At 44.3% G+C, this 20,455-nt stretch overlaps 1 protein-coding gene across 2 annotated transcripts in view; it reads right to left on the bottom strand.

Annotated features, from left to right (window-relative positions):
* The window catches only part of LOC104482467 (ephrin type-B receptor 5), an 81,819-nt gene that overhangs the window by 33,087 nt on the left and 28,277 nt on the right, over positions 1–20,455 (bottom strand). Inside the window, exons 3-4 of one of the 2 annotated variants that reach the window (XM_086759043.1) lie at positions 14,896–14,960; positions 10,845–11,541 (exon numbers count right to left, since the gene is read on the bottom strand). In XM_086759043.1, the coding sequence (XP_086615169.1) occupies positions 10,845–11,541; positions 14,896–14,960 (762 nt within the window). The remainder of the gene's footprint in view (positions 1–10,844; positions 11,542–14,895; positions 14,961–20,455) is intronic. The other variant, XM_086759051.1, reaches the window with a different exon arrangement.

Genomic DNA, 20,455 nt, shown 5'->3' with positions numbered 1-20,455 from the left:
CTGAACAGGCCAAAGTCTGCCCTTTGGAAGTCCATGGTAGTGGTTTTGCTGACCCGTCTTCTTACCTCTCCAATAACTGAAAACTCTATCATTTCATGATCGCCAAGCCCAAGACAGTCTCCGACCACCACATCTCCCACCAGCAGATCTGGTAAACAGATCTCTGTAAACAGCAGATCAAGCAAGACACCTTCCCTGGTAGGCTCACTCACCAACTGTGTCAGGAAGTTATCTTCCACACACTCCAGGAACCTCCTAGACTGTTTCCTCTCTGCTGTGTTGTATTTCCAGCAGACGTCTGGTAAGTTGAAATCCCCCAAGAGAACAAGGGCTAGCAATCATGAGACTTCCACCAGCCGCTTGTAGGAGGCTTCATCTGCCTCTTCATCATGGTTAGGTGGTCTATAACAGACTCCCAGCAGTATATCTGCCTTGTTGGCCTTCCCCCTCATCCTTACCCATAAGCATTCAACCTTATAATCACCATCATTGAGACCCACACAATCAAAACACTCCCTGACATACAGAGCCACCCCACTGCCTGTCCTTCCTTGCCTATCCCTTCTGAAGAGCCTGTAGTCATTCATTGCAGCACTCCAGCCATGGAAGTCGTCCCACCACGTTTCTGTGATGGTGACTAAGTCGTAATGATTCTGCTGCACAATGGCTTTCAGCTCGTGCTTGTTGCCCATGCTGCATGCATTGGTGTAAATACACTTGAGCTGGGCTATCAATTTCACTCCCAATCTTGGCACGTCACCCCTAGGCTCATCTCTAGTGAGCCCGGTTGTATCCCATTCCGCCTTCGAGCTTAGTTTAAAGCCCTCTCAATTAACCCCGCCAGCTCATGGACGAAAATCCTTCTCCCCCTCAGAGACAGCTGAACTCCATCAGCTGCCAGCAGGCCTGGTGCCGCATAAACCTCCCCATGATCAAAAAACCCAAAATTCCAACCATGACAACAGCCCCTGAGCCAACGCATTAGTCAGCTGAGTTTTCCTGTTCCTCTCAGTATACTTTCCGGGCACAGACAGGATTAAGGAAAACACAACCTGCGCTCCCAATCCTTCAACCAGTCACCCCAGTGCCCTGAAGTTCCTTTTGATCACTCTTGGACTTCTCTCCACAACCTCATCACTGCCAACCTGCATAACCAATAGCGGGTAATAATCAGCGGGGCAAACCATACCAGGAAGTTTCCAAGTAATGTCTCTGACCCGGGCCCCTGGGAGGCAGCAGACTTCCCTGTGGGGTGGGTCTGGTCAGCATATGGGGCCCTCTGTTCCCTTCAGAAGGGAATTGCCTACAACAGTTACTCTCCTTTTTTTTTTTTAATAGCGCAGTCACAATGCATGGGGCTGACTGGCTCTCCCTAGGCAACTTTCTGGATGGACCTTCACCTACATCCTCATTTGCCTGGCCTTCAAGTTCCAGAGCCCCATATCTGTTGTGTAAGTGCAACTGAGGAGATGATGGAGGCTGGGAGGGGATTTGCCTGCTGCCCTGAGCCGGGACCTCTGTCTCTTAGGTCCTGTCCTCCTGCATGTCAGCAAGAGGACAGGGGATCCTCTGCTTCTCATGAAGCCTCCATCTGCTGCTTTGGCCTCACCAGCATGGTAGGGAGTGGCTCTACCAATCTATCTCCCGCTCACACTCCATGATACGCCTTTCCATTTCCTCTTTCAGTTCTGCCACCAGGCTGAGCAGATCATCCAACTGCCCTCCAGTACGAGTGGCAGGCTCAGGCACTCCCTGCAGCCAGAGGCCTGGACGGTTGCGCATTTGCATGGGAGTGCCATTTGGGTCACCACACTCCTTCTGGTGATGGCTTTCAGGCAAGTGGAGACCATAGCTGAGTCCTCTCCTGGGAGGGCAGTGACCACCAGTTGAGTACCCTCTGGAGCCAGATGAGGGGACTGCGCCTCACCCACACGCCCTGCCCATGCAAAATGCTGTGCCACACCCTGTTTGCGCACTCTGTTCGCTGCGCTTCGGGTCACTCATGCTCCCTGAGGGTTGCTCATGCGTACAAGGGCGGCCAGGCTGCTGTCACTCTTGCCCCCGCCCACACTGAGTCAGAGCTGCTGCTCATCAAGGGGCTCACTCTGGCCCACTCGGGGACAGGGTGGAGGGTGCCCGCAACAGTAACTTTTAAGAATCTCTCCCTGTCCTTATCTGAAACCTCGAGCCTTTTTTGTTATATTATCTCTCCCCCATTCCCTCGGAGGGTGGGAGGAGTCAGCAAGAGACTGCATAGCTTGCTTGCGAGTGGAGCTAAACTACGACACCTCCAGAGATCCCTTCCAAGTTCAGGTACTCTGTTATTTCCCCTAAACATATGCAAATTAAAATGTGTGGATAGCTCTCTGTGGTCTTGGCCACCCCACTGCCACATCTTTCACCACATACATGATTGTGGGATGGACAGGAAACAATGAATGGGAAGTTCTTGCCACTAGGCTACATCCATATTTCAGATGTTCAGAAATGAAATGAGAATAGGATTGGCAGATTTCCTCTGAGGGAGCAACTTCAGAAAAGTATTTAAAAGAGACAGAGAAAAGCATAAAGAAAAGCAATGAGGAAGAGACTCACCTGCCCAGTTCAATTCACATGACAGAAATTGCAGCTGAAGAACTATGTAGTGGAATCCAGAGCAACTTAGGAGAAGAGATCTCTCCACAGTGATTATTTTTGTATTGTCTAGTAAAAAAAAATAATGACTACATAAACCTATAATCTTACACTGGTATTTCCAGGAAGGATGGCAGAGATGGAAAAAAGATCATCCTTTGAATCTCTCATTCTGCCCCTGGGTATTTCTACTTCCAGAAGAAAAACAGCAAAATGAAATCATACAGCATACGGCAAGCAAAGCTGATTTGAAGCAATTAAACATGATTCACATCTTCCCCACCTTCCTAATGAAAAGATAGAAAGATAGTTACAAAAAAAAAAAAAGCAAGAAAGAAAAAAAAAAGCCATAACATAAAATTTGCAATTACTTATATATTACAGTTGCAACTTTGGCCATTAAGGCTGGACTGACTACAGTAGACACTAACTGGCCTCTGTGTAGCTAAAGAACGTCATCCATAGGCAGGGACTACTGCTATCACACACACACCTTCTGCTTCCACCTAAAGCCTTGCCCCTGCCTCTGCATCCTGTCAGGGAGCTGCTTACATTCAGGAGCACATTTATCCCTTTCCAAAATTGCCTAGCTCACTGCACACAGAACTCCAGTCCACAGATGGCAGCAATAAATGTTCCCATCACATGGAGTTTTTCCTGGCATTGCCTCAGTCCAGTTACTCTACAAATAGTATATCAAAGGTCAAACAGGGAGGGAAGAGAAAAAAATCCCCTGGCAACCTAAACAGGCAAAAGCTACTTCCTTTTATTCCAGCAGTTACAGTGAGCTTAGGGCTGTCCTTCCACACAGACAGAATCCATCTCTCATTTGTTTCTGAAGGATCTGTTTTTTCACACCACGAGATTTTTCAGTTTTCACTGAAAATAAATACCTTACATTGCTTTCTTACTGCATATCATGACATCATGTACCCTTGCTGTGGTCCTACAATTTCTACAGATGACTACTGTGCTCACTGGAGACAATCATAACAAATACCCAAGCTGAAGCAAGCCCACTATCACTAGGAACAGCATATTTTGCTTTAGTGAACATTACCATTTCAGGACCATCCAGAGAAAGTCTGAACAAGAGCAGCTTCTCCTGAAACACGTCCACTATGTGCCTGCAGGACAACCTCCTACAAAACTCCAACACCAGTTAAGCCACAGGCCTTGTCACTGCGGACAGCACGGCTTGGTCATCCCCTAGGCACCAGTACTTTCCAAGAAAACACAGATTTAGATTCACAATATCCAACACAAGGACAGAGGTTGCAGAGCTAGCACCTCAGGGGGCAGAGCAAGCTGTCACTTCCCATAACGTCAAGGTTACTATGAAAGGCAAAGGCAGAGTTTGGAGAGCACAAGCGCTTTTCACTCAGCTTCTCTCAGTCGTTTTTCATATCTTGGCACAGTGTCAGAATGCCACAACAGTTCAGCTGGGCACAGCTGATCTCAGAGACACTGACCCAATTTTCCTCAGCTCCTCCCTACAACACTCACCCCTGTGTTGCCTGTATTTGCCTGACTGCCCACTGGAGACAAATTCCACCCAGGAGCCAGAGGAGCAGTTTCTGACAGACTTATAACAATAACAAATAGCAAAACCAGCAGAGAAAAGCGCTGGAATCATAGAGTGTGTTGGGGAAGGGAGTGAAGAAAATTAAAATGGGGAGAGGACAGACCAAGAACCAAAGAAGTTAAGAGAGAGAAAGAGGCATTGAAAAGCTCACTTGGATAATAAGGGCAGTGAGGAAATATTCCAAGAGCAAAACAAAATACAGCAAGGGGAGTGGGAACCAAGAAGGGCAGTCAGAAACTTCAGCAGAGCTTTATATACCCCCAGTAGTATTTCTAGGGAACGTGATACAGGTGACACTGACTTTTTGTACCCAGATAAGATTTGGACCTGAACTGGGACATAGGAAGACATTCAGAAGAGCATAAAATTGCTCCCTTCTTGACTGAGACAAGTGACCAGTTTCTTATACGGGAATTCTGCTCCCACGTGTACTACGAGGCAGCAAGGATGAATACTAGATATGACAGTACTGAAAGCTGGCACTGGAGTCAAACCAGGAGGGATGAACGGACATAGCTGACTTTGAGGCCTAGAGAAAACTATAGGGGCAGACCTACAGAGAGCCTCAAATGAGAACGACTCTAGGCAAAGCAGAATCAGCATGGAGTTTAAAAAAGAAGATAACTGGAATGGGCCATGCCACTTGCTTTACCTAGATAACAAGAGGCACTGCTAGAATAAGCCCTGAACTGAATCAACTGGAAAGAGGAATGGAGTTTGGCAATTACAGAAGGCAGGATGATAAAAAGGACTTGATAATATTGTAGAAATACGACTTAGACATCATTCTAATGCAAAAAAAAAGATTGCATAATTAGCATGCAGAAGACACATTAGAAAATAAAAAATCTAAGTAACTTTTAAGTAAAACACTATGGGTTCTTTTTTTTCCCCCCAGAAATAAGTCTATGGCAATAGGAAGTAATTTCCCACGGGTGTAGGGGCAGGCTATTCCACAGTGACTGTCACTGTGTATCTTGCATCTTGTGCTGAGTAAGGTGGGATCAGCCAGAGTTAGAAGCAAGGCATGGTGAAGTGATAAGGCCCCAGGTTGATCTAGAGTTTCATAGTTTCTACAATTGTTTAGGTGCAGAAGAGATAGTAGAAAATGAAAGAAACATAAGGAGAGAAGGGTGTGGCTTTTGGATTTTTTAAATGGAAAAGGAGAGCATCAAATTAACTGAGATAAAATAAATGAAGTGATTAAGAACTGTTTCCTGCTGAACTGTTGATAGGAGATCATTTGAGTACGGGATTTTTAGGTAAAAGAGGTGGAGCTGAAGTAATTACTAGCTAGTTACATATTGAGAGGGCTGCCATGGGCTGGGCTGTGTGAATGAAAAAAAAGACAAAATAAGAGAGAAAAGAGCAACCACTGGATATAGAAAAAGTAGCAAACTACTTGAAAAGCACCAAAATGTATGTGCATATAGCAGAATAAGGGTGGAGAAGCTGACAAAAGGAGCACTATATAAGAAAAAACAATATAAATAGGTAATCTAGTACGAGGCACCAAACATCATCAACTGGAGTTTACCTCAAAGTTAAAGCTCTTACTCAGGAGATGCTAAGACACTGGGTTTGTTCATCTTAAAGAAGAGAAGGCTGGGGTGGGGTGGAACTTATGGCTGGCATCAATCACCTAGTGGGAGGGTATGAAGAAGGTGTAGGCACAAGGTTGTAGAACATGAGGCAACAGACACAAGCTGCTAATAATGTCTTATTACATCTTATTACAATCTCCTTCTGTAAATGGAAAAGAAATTTCACCATCAGTGCCGTCAAACATTGGAACAGTTGCCCAGAGACACTGTGGAATCTTCATCTTTAGGAATAACGAAAACCAGACTAGAATAGGCCTCGAGTGACCTAATCCAATTTGGTCCTGCTTTGAGCATGGGGTTGGAGTAGATGACTTCCACAGGTCCCCGCAATGTGAATTTTATGGTTTTAAAAGAGGCATCTTTTACATTACTAAAAATTGAGAAGAACTTATTGTGTGTGGGGCGGGGACTTGCTAACAGTATCTGCGTATTTTTACCAGACTTCTGAAGCTTATGCTTTAACATAAATCTTAACATTTACTTAGCCTAACACACTGAAAAAAAAGTTTATCAAGGCTAGTGAGGAAGGGCATGTTCTAATAATACAAAAATTATCATGCAATATTCTTCCCCAATGAGCCCCCAAACAGCTGTGTGCACAGTTACTGTGTCCTGTAGTTATCAGTAATACAGATGTGATTCCTTCTGCAATCAGAAGAGACTACATATGGCCACAGGACATGCATAGTTTTATGGAATCCTCTTCTGCATCTGACTTCTTCGTACACCCTTGCATCCTACAGAAGAAGAGCCAATTACAGCTACTACAGGAGACAGGCAGAACTTTTGCTTCCTTAATACTCTCAGAAACATCAGGGAAGGAAGAGAGGAGAAGCAGCTGTGTGGTGGGTTAAGCTTGGTAAACAGTCTAATGCCCACCCAGCCACTCTTTCACTCCCCGTACTCAGCAAGATATAGGGAGAAAATAGGATGAGAAAGCTCATGGGTAGAGATAAAGACAGGTAAATTGGGGGAAATTAATTTAACTCATTGATGATTAAAACTGGTTTGGGTAATGAGAAAACAAACAAAAAAAAAACCCCATTAAAACAACACCTTTCCTCTCCCATCTCCCAGGTTAAATTTAACTCTTTTAACTTCAAACTCTTCTACTCCACCCAAGTATCACAGAGCAGGATATGGGGTGTATCGTTTCTCTCTGTGTGATTCCTTCTCTCTCACATTTTTCCCCTGCGCCAGTACTACCCATGAGCCACAATTCCTTTAGAAAATATCCATCTGCTCCAGCATCGGTTCCTCAACAGGCTGCAGCGTGGATATCTGCTCCAGCATGAGTTCTTCCACAAGCTGCAGAGAATATCTGCTCCAGCACCTGGAGTACCTCCTCTCCTCCTTCTCTGACCTTGGTGTTCCCTCTGCTGTTTTTCACTCTTTTTGTTCCCTCCTCCTCTCTCTGGCAGGTGTTTTCTGTCCCTCCTTAAATATGTTTGTACAGAGATGTCACACACAGGGCTAACAGGCTCAGCTCGGTCCTGTGGTGGGTCCATTGTGGAGCTGTCTGGGATCGCGCCTTATCACAGAGGTTACCCTGTCAGCCCCCACCACTACCAGAACCTTGCCATGTAAACTCAGTACACTATGATACCCAACAAGAGGATCAGCAGTCTGAGTCCAATAAGGGTACATTAACAAAGATGCAAAGACCTGCCCCCAATCACATGACTGAAATAGCTCCTTCCACACTATCCCTTTCTAAATATGGTTCCATCTATGTTTTTCTTCTACAGTCTCATGATCTTCTCTCCCTCAGACATCAAAGCTGGATAAAGGGGAGAAGAGTCAGTCCTCTGAGCTACAGAAACAGTAGGTGAGTTGCTGGAGGGTAACTGCAGATGTAGGAGTATACTGATAGAGCACATTTTCTGTGCGATGGGACTGAGTAGAAAAACAGACATGGATCTTGATTATCAAAACTGACTTGGAATTAGTTTGTATTTGGACTTGAAAGAAAAAAAAATATAAACTCCAATTATTAAATTAACAGTTCTATTCCAGTGATTTTTCAAGCTAAGAGCTCACCTTACTTCCTCCTTTGGAAGTCAGCTTAGTATTTTATCAAGCAGTCATTTCTCTTTTTTCTCCTCATTGTCATTTTTGAAATATTTTTTTAAATGTCATGAATTCTAAGAACTATTTTCATGAGCATCTGGTAACTTAAATCCCATGTGATTTTTAGCTAAAAGGTAATGATAAGCAGTGGGCAGTGAATCCTGATAAATACATTATATTCTAAAATAATTTGTGGGGGTAGAATCTGGGAACAACTGTTTTCAATAATGAATCTGTCAATCTAAGACAAGATTTGGGAGAACAGTCAGTCAGTCCAGAATTTTGGGAACCAGCAGCCTAGGATGGTCCAATCACCCAGAACTCTGTCCAGAGAAGTTGTGGATGCCCCATCCCTGGAAATCTTCAAAGCCAGGTTGGATGAGGCTCTGAGCAACCTGGCCTAGTGGAAGGTGTCCCTGCCTAGGGCAGGGGGCTTGGAACTAGGTGACCTTTAAGATCCCTTTCAATCCAAGCAATTCTATGATTGTAGGAACTTTCTGCTTCTGGTTCTCTGTGTAGAAAGCCACTTAGAGTTGCAGGAAACCTTGCAAGGCAAGGCACCCTGTATGTACACATCTACAGAAACAAAAGGAGCTAAGGTCCCAGCCTTCCTTTTTCCTCTGTAAAGTCCCATTCTCCTTTCTGACTGTTCAGCATGAGAAAAAGTCTATTTGGATAAAGTTAAAACTGAATCTCACATACATCACATCTCACATAACCTAGAGGGCTTACTAAAGGATGTTGTTTCACTCTTCTATTTAGCTGGAGAAATTGGCCATATAATAAGAAACAACAGGTAGTCTTATGAAATTAATGAAAGAAAGTATCTTAACTCATGGCATGGCGCAGGAAAAAAAAAAAGACTTTCTATCTACCTGCTCAGAATGGTTCTTGGCAGATTCCTTCTTCTAAATAAAGAGGTAACAGCTGGTGCAGGAAGGACACCACAGGCTTCCATATGGTGAGGGGGAAGGCAATGCCCACACACTCTTCTACTAAAGTATAAGAAGGAAACTTGCTTCTCCTTCCTATCCAGGGGTCATTCCTCAGTCTTATTAAGAAGAGCTCTCTGCAGGATCATGAGTAGAAATCTACCCTTGAGCTTTTGTTCTGTATTTCATATGTATTTCATATATATTTACCTGTAGCAACTTTGTATCACAGTATACTTAGGAGAAATCCTGGAAAGGACTCCAGGCAAAGAAACACCAAGCAACAGACAAACTATACTAGCTGAACGTAACTCTATTCAGACAGGAGAGCAACATACTATTAGCAGGAGAAGAGATCAAGAACAGCGATCAACCCAGAGGAGTTCACAGGAAACATGAGGAGAAAAAAAATCTTCTAATATTAAGGTTCATTATTTGGTTGTCTTTGGCTGTTCTAAGCTGCTCATGGAATCTCAGGAAGTCAATGATGGGAACAGTTGTTTGTGGTTTGATAGACTGTCAATATTTCAGTTACTCATTAAAATATTTACCATTTTCATCTATCTCCAGCTTCCATGATAATGGGGCTGCAATGGAGTATCAGCTTTCATTGAATGCTACACATAAGGGAAGATAGATTTTTTTAAATCCCTATTTTTATTTGCCAAGGCTAATTTCCTTATTTTTTGAGTGCTTAAGACTACTATCTGATACTAAATTACTGACTGGCAGTTTCCCTGGATTGTGAACTAGTCATGCTACTGATGCAGACAACAAAGTTAGTGCCGTATAGAGCTGCTCTAAGTCCGTCTGAGCTTTCTGTCTCAGGAGCAGAACTATATGAATATAGCTGCATTTCTTGCAGGATGAGCAGGATAAAAAGATGCAAGCATTTTAATCATTCTCAAAGACTAAACAAATAAAAAGCACTTGCCAATTTTAACTACTTTACATGTAACCAGCACAATGAACTGCATTTTAATAAAGTTATTTTGCATTACTCTAATTACTTCATTAAATAGGAATTTAAGGTAATATATTGACAACCATTAATTACCCATTGCATTTGCATTTAGTGTTAACCTACTCTCAATGTCCCAGTCAAACTCTTATTTGAATAAATTACAATCCAACTTCAAAATTGTGTCTGCAGCCAAAACTGAGGTCCACATTACATTTATTTTTTGAGAGTACCAAGTGTGGTGCAGCAAAATTTTACATTGCTGAGAGATCTTGAGTAGATGTATATTAAAATTAAGGAAGCACCAGAAAAACATTCTACACAAAACCATACAACCAACATCAGCAGTTTGGTCTAGTGGACTATCTTAAGCTTCAGTTAGGAAGACAGTCATGACATCAAACTGTGTGTTCAGGCTTGGCCAGATTTTGGCCCAATATCATTACGGGGTGATACATAATTTATTCTACTTCCTCCTACAGGCATTTCACAGAAAATACCATGGGCAGGGCAGAAAACACATTAGAGGTAATGATAATACCATTATTATTGTTTTTTCTTACCGAGCCAGGCTCATAGATCCCTGCTTCATATTCCCTATCCCATGACCAGGCTGTTTTCATTTCCCCTTTCTTTTTTTTATGACAAGTTCCAGCAGCACTAGCAAAAGTGCCCAAACTCATTATGACCACAGAGTGTATTAGGTCTGGGCTCAGCTCTGCTCCATGCGGCATCTCTCCTCTACTACTGTTGCCTCTTGGTAAAGAAGGGGAACTATGTTAGATCTGACTAGTTACAACTCTGGCTAATTCTGTATGTGTAGCCTAACAGGCCATCTCTGGAGGCAGCTTGAAATAAAGCCTGAATGGTGTTTCCAACACCAAGAACTAGTTGCTCCAACTCCAGTCTGAGGTGCTAAAAGTGTCAGAAGAGGCTGTTAGTAAGTATTCGATTTATCTCCTAGCTCTGTGAACTTCTGGCAAATGCCAAATACTATTAACACAGAGAAGCAACAAAGAAGTGGCTGCCTCAGGGATGGGGGAAATAAGGTCTCTCACCTTGACAGGCTTGTTCGTCATCAACAGGCTGGTAGCCAGCCTTGCAGGTGCATCGTCCAATGGCCACCATCCACTCCCCTTCTCCATTGCAGTGCAACCGAACACCTGAAGATCCAGTCATGCTTGTCTCTTCAGCATTTGGTACACATGTCCCTGGTGACTCCACCAGTGAGGTTCTCTCCCCTCCAGCAAAAGTTTCAGGGAAGGAGGCAAATCCTTTCACCACAGCTGGGCACTTGTAGAAAAAGACTTGGACTGCCACCAGGGACATGCATGCTCCTGAGTCCTGGAAGGCCAGGTAGAAGCCATGCTTGGTGAGTGGCCCAAAGCTACGTACTTTAACATTCATCTTTACCACCTTCCCAGTGCTGTCCACCTGGGAAAAGCTTTCATCAGCTGCAATAGTATCCACTTTGGTCCAGGCGCCCTCACGCCACTCTGGCAGTTCCTGAGAGGCTATGTCAGCCTCTGACTGGTGGTAGTAGAGTGTGAAAGTCTCCTTGCAAGAAGAGGCCACAGTGCGCATACTGGCACAGTCTCTCACTGAGAAACGGAGGCGAACATGGACTCGGTGGGCTCCGCGTCGCTCTATGAAGTGAGTACGCAACCAGTTATTCTGACCTGGTTCAGCCACATTACAGACTTCAAAGGTTCGGATCAGGCGCTTCTTGTCATCCAGGACACTTACCTCATCCCACTATAAAAGATACACGGAAGAGAAAAGGAAGAAGATATAGTAAAAAAAATATGGATTCAGTGTTCAACTGCACCAAAAATACAGAGCAGGCCTCCTTCTTCCCCCCTCTACTCCTTGCCATGCCTATGGCAAGACTTGAACCTGCTGATAGCCATGCTGATGGCATGGCATTCCAATTAGGGACGTCATCAGATAATGGAAGAGCTTAGTGCAGCCTTCAGACTATTATCCACTCCTGCTATTTCACATGAGTACTAATGATGTTGCAACAAAAAGTCTAAGGTTGATCAAAAGAGATTTCAGGGCCCTGAGAAGCATACTAAAAAATTCAAGAGCACAGACAGGACAAAGTACAAGCCTGTAAAGAAGAGCTGTTAAAGCCTGCAAGTAAGAACTGTTATGACAGAAAACATAATTCAAGCAAACTTGTCACATGACATTGAGAATCTTAAAATCAGTCACACGTTCTTCCCTCCTGTTAGTCTAACCCCAGACCCTGAAAAAGTATGGAGAAGATCATACTACATACTATTGTAAGGCATTTAAAGAACAATGGAAAGATCAGGCACAGTCAACACAGGTTCACAAAGGGAAAGTCCTGTCTAGCTAATTTGACACCTTTCCACAATACAGTCTTCTGCCTAGTGGATAATGGGAAGGTGGTGATGTAGATTTTCTGGATTTTAGTAAGGCTACTGATACTGTCCCCTCACAGTATCCTTCTGGAAAAGTTGTCCAACTGTGGGACGAGCAGGTACACTATGCACTGAGTGAAGAACTGGCTGAAGGGCAAGGCTCAAAGGGCTGCAGTGAATGGGGCTACCTCTGCCTGGTGACCAGTCACCAGCTGTCTTCCTCAGGGTTCAATTCTAGGGCCAGATGTGTTAAACATATTTATCAATGATCTGGATGCAGGAATTTAATGCACCATTAGCAAGTTGGATGATGTCTTCTCTCTAAACTAGAGAGACATGGGTTTGGTGGACGGACCACTCGGTGGATAAGGAGTTGGCTGGATGGCCGCACTCAGAGAGTGGTGGTCAACGGCTCAATGTCCACGTGGAGACCGGTCACGAGTGGCGTCCCTCAGGGGTCCATGCTGGGCCCGGCCCTGTTCAACATCTTTGTCGGTGACATGGACAGTGGGATAGAGTGCACCCTCAGCAAGTTCGCCGATGACACCAAGTTGTGTGGTGCCGTCGACATGCTGGAAGGGAGGGATGCCATCCAGAGGGACCCTGACAGGCTGGAGAGGTGGGCCCATGCCAACCTCATGAAGTTCAACCACGCCAAGTGCAAGGTCCTGCACATGGGGCGTGGCAATCCCAGGCACAAATCCAGGCTGGGCGGAGAATGGATCAAGAACACCCCTGAGGAGAAGAACTTGGGAGTGCTGGTGGATGAGAAGTTCAACATGAGCTGGTAATGCACCCTTGCGGCCCAGAAGGCCAACCGCATCCTGGGTTGCATCAAGAGAAGCGTGGCCAGCAGGTCGAGGGAGGTGATTTTGCCCCTCTACTCTGCTCTGGTGAGACCCCACCTGGAGTACTGTGTCCAGTTCTGGAGCCCCCAACACAAGAAGGACATGGACCAGTTGGAGAAGGTCCAGAGGAAGGCCATGAAGATGACCAGAGGGCTGGAGTACCTCTCTTATGAGGACAGGCTGAGAGAGTTGGGGCTGTTCAGCCTGGAGAAGAGGAGGCTCCAGGGAGACCTGATAGCGGTCTTCCAGTACCTCAAGGGGGCCTACAAGAAAGATGGGGAGAGGCTGTTCAGTATGCCTGTTGTGATAGGACAAGGAGTAATGGTTTTAAAATAGAGGGAGGTAGATTCAGATTGGATATTAGGAAAAAAATTTTTACAGTGAGGGTTGTAGAACACTGGAACAGGTTGCCCAGAGAGGTGGTGGAAGCCCCATCCCTGGAAACGTTCAAGGCCAGGTTGGATGAGGCTCTGAGCAACCTCATCTAGTTGGGGACGTCCCTGCTCCTTGCAGGGGGGTTGGACTAGATGACCTTTGAAGGTCCCTTCCAACCCTAACCATTCTATGATTCTACGATTCTATGATACCAGACTGGGAGGTGCTGTTGACTCTGGAGGGACAAGAGGCCTTGCAGAAGGATCTAGATAGATTGGAGCATTTAGCAATCAACCACAGCATGAAATTTAATAAGAACAAGTGCGAGATTCTGCACGTGAGACAAAGGAATGCCAGACACAAGTATGAACTGGGAGAGGAGTGGCTGGAGAGCAGTTCTGCAGAAAGGGATCTGGGGTTACTGGTTGACAGTAAGCTTAATATGAGTCAGCAGTGTGCCCTGGCAGCCAAGAGGGCAAACTGCATTCTAAGGTGCATCAAATGCAGCATAACCAGCCAATCAAAAGAGGTGATTATCCTGCTGTATACAGCGTTGATATGGCCTGAACTTGAGTATTGTGTGCAGTTCTGGGCCCCACAATTTAAGAAGGATGTGTAAGTACTCAAATGCATCCAAAGAAGGGCAACAAAACTGACGAAAGGCCTGGAAGGCATGTCCTATGAAGAGCAGCCAAGTGTTTGTCTAGTTTGGAGAAAAGGAGGCTGAGAGGTGACCTCATTGCTCTCTGCAGCTTCCTGAGGAGGGCAAGTGGAGAGGGAGGTGCTGATCTAGCGGAAGAGGTCCTTGCTCCTTGCAGGAGGGTTGGATTAGATGACCTTTGAAGGTCCCTTCCAACCTTAACCGTTCTATGATTCTATGATCTCTTCTCCCTGGTATCCAGTGATAGGACGTGTGGGAATGGTTCAAAGCTGCATCAGAGGAGGTTCAGAATTTGCATCAGGAAGCATTTCTTTACCTAAAGGGCGGTCAAACACTGGAATAGGCTGCCTAGAGAGGTGGCTGATGCCCCCTCTCTGTTAGTGTTTAAGAGGCATTTGGACAATGCCCTTAATAACAAGCTTTAACTTTTCATCACACCTGAAGTGATCAGGGAGTTGGGTTAGATGATTGTTGTAGTTCCCTTCCAACTGAAATATTCTATCCTACCCTATCCTATCCTATCCTATCCTATCCTATCCTATCCTATCCTATCCTATCCTATCCTATCCTATCCTATCCTATCCTATCGGCTGGAGACTGTATGAGTACTTCTGAAGGAGGGTGGAAGGAAGAGGGTAAGAAGGTGGCAATAGTATCACACCCACTATCTTTCTCTCAACAATCTGGCTTTGCACAATGTACCGTGTTCAAATTGTTCATATGTACAAAATCCATCAAGTAAGTCTCATTGGTTCCAGTTTCCCTTTCTTCATCAGATGCATTCACGCCTTCCCAGCAGAGGTGTAGTCAAGAAGAGGACAAGGGAAGTACTTACCCCATCAGAAGGGTGGGTGGTCCAGCCAATCTCTGAGGTCTCTCCAGTTGTATCCAGAAGTATTTCTGTTTATATTAAAAATAAATAAATAAATAAAGTATTTTGTGCTTTTCTAAGTCAGGCTAAAATCTTGTCTGTCCCTCACAAGATTATTTCTGGAAAAAAGAAACAACCCAAAACACCTCTTGTAGAGGGCTTCCTCATACCCAAAATATACACTTATGTTTTGAGATTAAATACGACAGGCTACATCCATACTAGTAAATTAAGCAAGGCCAAGACAGGGGGAGAGGCACCGGGCACATAATCATGCTAACTCATGGTTAGCAAGTTGCTTGGCAATATTCTGGCCAGACAAAAACTTTCCAAGGCAAACTGTAAGCACACTGACAGCATGGAGAAGTGTTGTTATAACGAGCAGTAGAGATGAGACCACCCTGTTTTTGGAAAGGAAAGGGTAGGACAGAGAGATGAGTTATATGAATGCATGCTAGTCTCCTCAGGACGACAGCTGCCCATTTTATTTGCAGGTGTAGAAGTGCACAGAAGGCCAAGACACTTTTGTTTCCAGCTCTGGAACCAAATTTCTGTGGGAGTTTAGGATGATCACAGAATCATAGAATGGTTAGGGTTGGAAGGGACCTTCAAAGGTCATCTAGTCCTTGCAGGGACATCTCCAACTAGATCAGGTTGCTCAGAGCTTCATCCAACCTAGTCTTGAATGTTTCCACGGATGGGGCATCCATCACCTCTCTGGGAAACCTGTTCCAGTGTTCTACCACTCTCATTGTAAAATTTTTTTTCTAATACCTAATCTAAATCTACTCCCTCTATTTTGAAACCGTTACCCCTAGACCTGTCACAACAGGTCCTACTGAACAGTCTCTCCCCGTCTTTCCTGTAGGCCCCCTTGAGGTACTGGAAGACCACTATCAGGTCTCCCTGGAGCCTCCTCTTCTCCAGGCTGAACACCCCCTCTCTCTCAGCCTGTCCTCACAGGAGAGGTGCTCCAGCCCTCTGGTCATCTTCATGGCCTTCCTCTGGACCTTTTCCAACTGGTCCATGTCCTTCTTATGTTGGGGGCTCCAGAACTGGACACAGTACTCCAGGTGGGGTCTCACCAGAGCAGAGTAGAGGGGCAAAATCACCTCCCTTGACCTGCTGGCCACGCTTCTCTTGATGCAACCCAGGATGCGATTGGATTTCTGGGCTGTACAGCGCATTGCCTGCTCATGTTGAACTTCTCATCCACCAGCACTCCCAAGTTCTTCTCCTCAGGGCTGTTCTCGATCCATTCTCCGCCCAGCCTGGATTTGTGCCTGGGATTGCCATGACCCACGTGATGACCCAGTTGATCCTGTAATAGCTTCACTTCATTCTGGAGCTGGGTATTATTAAGCTGCAAGCCTGTGTACAAGTTCCAGTTTTATCAGAAAATCAGTATTAAACAGTCTCTTGCATTATACTGCTCAGGAATAGAGTACATGCAGAACTTCACAGGCCTAGTTTATTCCCACAACTAGTTTGTATTTCCATTGTTATTCAATCTACTACTGGAGACAGGTACTAGACTTGACTGTTCTTGGAGATGTTATTCTCTGTTCATGCATCAAAAAATACAGAAGAGATTGTGACAGTGCAAGCTACACACATAGTTTCCAGAAGTGAATGTCAAGAACTGAGACCACCCTGGAAGTTAGCGTGTCCACTTTTCTGTGTACATTTATAGTGAGGACATAGCGGAAGAGAAAGACTCTGTCAAATAGATATTTACATGTGTTGATACATACTGTACAAATTGACTGCTTTTTCTTAAATTCTAGAAAGTCAATCTCTTTTATTTGCTTATTTTAATTTTCATTTTTCTATCTTGTTGATTTATTTAAAAAAAAAAACGAACAGAAAAAAAAAAACCAAAACCAACAGCAATATGCAGCTTATTTACAAATAGGATTCATTATTCCCCTTGAAAGGTTTAATGATATGACTGTCCCATACTTTACACAAGAGAGATCCTCAATTGTTTCGAAATTATGGATTGCTGACTTCACTACCCCTATCAGTGCTCCTGGAGATTCACTCCACATTGATCAGCAGAAAGGAAAGACTAGACTCATCCTAAAGCAGACATGATCAAGTAAGCAAGTTTATCCAGACCTCAGGCTTCATCAGTGTCCCGGAACTGATGCTCCCTGCATTCCTACAGGAGATCATGTATTTCTTAGATCTTCCTGAGGAGCCGATGCGGTTCCTTGCTTCAAAAGCAGTGCAGAGTATCTGGGCTGCTTTGCCAGAACTGGAAAGAGCGACAAGTTAAAGCTAAAGCACAACCCCATTAAAATTAATTAACAGACCTCAGGAAATGCAGAACAGCTCAGTACTCAAGGACAGATCAGCTCAGATGGCTCCTCTGAGTGGCAAAACACCTGTGAAAGGTCTATGCCTCCTTGAGGCATAGTCTTCCCTTAGGCTGTCCTGGCAGCACAGGGACTTGGCACTCCCCCATGCACATTACTGTCTTAAATTGCACAGTGTGGCACAGGGGTTGCACTCTGTCATGTCAGTACATTGCCACTGGGTTCCCAAACATGACTTTGATTTGCTGGCATGATATACAAAGCCATTTTTCAACAAAGACTGAACTCTTTTTCTTATCAGGTCTGAGTTTCCCATTTAACGAAGTATAATGTAACTACCCAATAGAAACTCTAGGAGAAAATAAAATAGAGAAAAGTTAATCATCAGGGCATGGAAAACCAGACAAAAAATGAGACAGGAAATTAGAAGAGAGCAAATAGGGAAGACTTGCTCAGCAGCCTGGGCTGTAATCTTTATAAAGCATATGAATACTTCACAGGCAAACAGATACAGGCAGCCTAAAGTGACAGAATTGTCTCAGAGTGAATATTTTAAGTCAGGAAGCATTAGAAAAATAAGAAACATATACAAGAATGTTGTGTGCATACATCTCATTTGGTCAAAAGTCCCTCGCTATTTTTCTTCTTTTTTCTCCCTCTCCTATTGACTGTATGCCTTGACTCAGATCCCCAGTCACACTAGCTGCATGTATACTCATCAATCGAACAAGCTGCTAGACTACTCTCTAATCCTGAGGACAACAGGCACAGTATGGTTCATGTTCACATGGCTAAAAACTCCAACCCTACAGAAGTGCATGGTTGCATCCAAACCATCTCTCAGGAGTGGTCTTTGGTCCATCCTAACCTCTGATCTACAACTAGGCACTGTTTAGGAGAAGGCTACTTGGCATGGGCCAAATCCATGACTGTGCTAATAATTTAACAGTATGACTGACTACATACCAGTGTACAGTGGCCTTCAATGTGCCACTTCACTAGTACTCATGTAGCATTCCACATGCTTAGTGTGCTGGGCCAGACCACTATTCTGCTGCTCTTTAGTGCAAACAGCAATGATTTGTTCAGCTGAATTTACTAACGTAGAAGAAAAATGGCTTACATTCTTTCTATCTTGCGCAAAATTAAGGATCTTGCAAGACTTGATCAGACTCAGGACCAGGACAGTCCACAATGCTGCTAGAGGCAACACTTATTAAGGTGACCTCAGAGTACTAACAGAAAAATATGTCACTCTGGATTAAGAATGAGGAATAATCAAGGTATCTGAGCAATTTGGAGGCATTTAAACACATGAAATGATGACAATTATTCTTTGACTCCTGCTTTAATCTTAGAGTTTTGAAGAATGAGATTCCAACTTCTTATTAAGACTGTTATTTTATCATAGAATCATAGAATCACATGGTTGGATGGGACCTATAAGATCATCTAGTCCAACCGTCTTCCCACTACCATTGCTGCCACAGCTACTAAACCATATCCTGTAGCTTCTCATCAAGCCGCCTCTTGAACACTGCCAGGGACGGAGACTCCACCACCTCCCTGGGCAGGCCATTCCAGTGCCTTACCACTCTTTGAGAGAAAAAGTTTTTCCTCAAGTCCAATCTAAACCTCCTCTGGTACAACTTGTGGCCATTTCCTCGGGTCCTGCTTGTTGCCTGGAAGAAGAGGCCAAACCCCTGTTCATCACAACCTGCCTTCAGGAAGCTATAGAGTGCAATGAGGTCTCCCCTGAGCCTCCTCTTCTTCAGACTAAACAATCCCAACTCTCTCAGCCGCTCCTCTAAGACTTGTGCTCCAGACCCCTCACCAGCTTTAGTTCAAAGAAGAGAAAAACAGCTGATGAGAGATACTCCTGTATTTCTCTTCCCTAAACTAAAAAAAACCTCATCATCTTTTACAACAGAGTCAAATGGATTCATTACACCCTTTGTAAAACAAAATTCAGAATTAACTACACTCTCATTTCAATGTCCTCTGTTCTTGCAGGCCAGAAAGGGTGTAAAAAATCCCAAAGACTTATACTAGTACCAGTCTATACTTACACCACAAACCAATCTCTTGGGCTTCACTATACTATAATGTCAACACCAAGATCAACTAGGCAGAGGTTGGAATTTGCTAATACAGATCAGGTTGTTCAGAATAAACATGTTAGTCGTTTTCGTATTTTGGTTAGCCTATACTGTAGTGCTTGTGTTATAGGCAAAATGTTCCCTTGATGCAAGAGGATAACAATTCACTCAGGGATGACTGACCCTTGGACAACCTTCATTAAGGTAGAGATGGCCTAACAGCTTTCTGAATTGCAGAGATGGCTTACCTGCTTTCTGTGTTGAAGAACACTTGTCCTCAGTGTGGTGCAAGAGGGAATTATACAACTCAAGTCTAGGCAAACTATAGCCACTGAGAATAAAGTTGGTCCTAAGACAGGGAAAGAATTCCTTTACCTGTGGGATGAGAAGCTGATGCTAAGAATGACCAGACCATAGAATCACAGAATGAAACAAGCAGGAAGGGAGATGTAGAGGTCATTTTGATCAACATCCCTCTCAGGGCCAGGCTAAATTATAGTAGGTTGCTCAAGGACCTGTCTAGTTGAATTCTGAATATATCCAAATGTACATGTACATTGGTAGATAAGGTAAAGGGCACTAGGGTTAAAAGGTAACATTCAGAGAGTTTGCTTTGCTATGCAGCTGAATGCCCCAAGCAGCAAATCTCTCTGGCTTAACAGACCTCTTGAAAATAACTGAAATATTACTAGGCTTATTCTGCCTTGTATGATCATGCCTTGAACATGAACAAATAGGAAGACTGTAAATGCTCTCTAAAAGGGCTGGAAAGAGAAAGCATTCTCTGGGCTTGTGCAAAAATATTGTGAGGGATTGCCAATCCAGTAACCTCACATAAGCAAGGCTGCTGCAGCTCCATGTCCCCAGGTCCAACCACTAGCAAGGTTGAGCGGGTATTCCCAACAGGCACACACACAAACACATGTAGGCACTGCAGGTCTACAAATGGCCAGCCATGAAGATCAACACAGACAGAAACACTCACCAGTCACGCAAACAGAAACAGCACCACCAACGGCCTCATCCTGCTTCCCTTTCTGGCTGGTCAGGATGAAGGTCTGTTAGTGGGAAATACATATGCATTTATATACAATACAGATCCCT

This window comes from Chlamydotis macqueenii, chromosome 1 (assembly GCF_036417535.1).
Source record: "Chlamydotis macqueenii isolate bChlMac1 chromosome 1, bChlMac1.mat, whole genome shotgun sequence".
Taxonomy (NCBI): Eukaryota; Metazoa; Chordata; class Aves; order Otidiformes; family Otididae; genus Chlamydotis; species Chlamydotis macqueenii.
The sequence above is the reverse complement of the archived record's forward strand: the minus strand, read 5'-3'. Positions and strand labels throughout refer to the sequence as shown.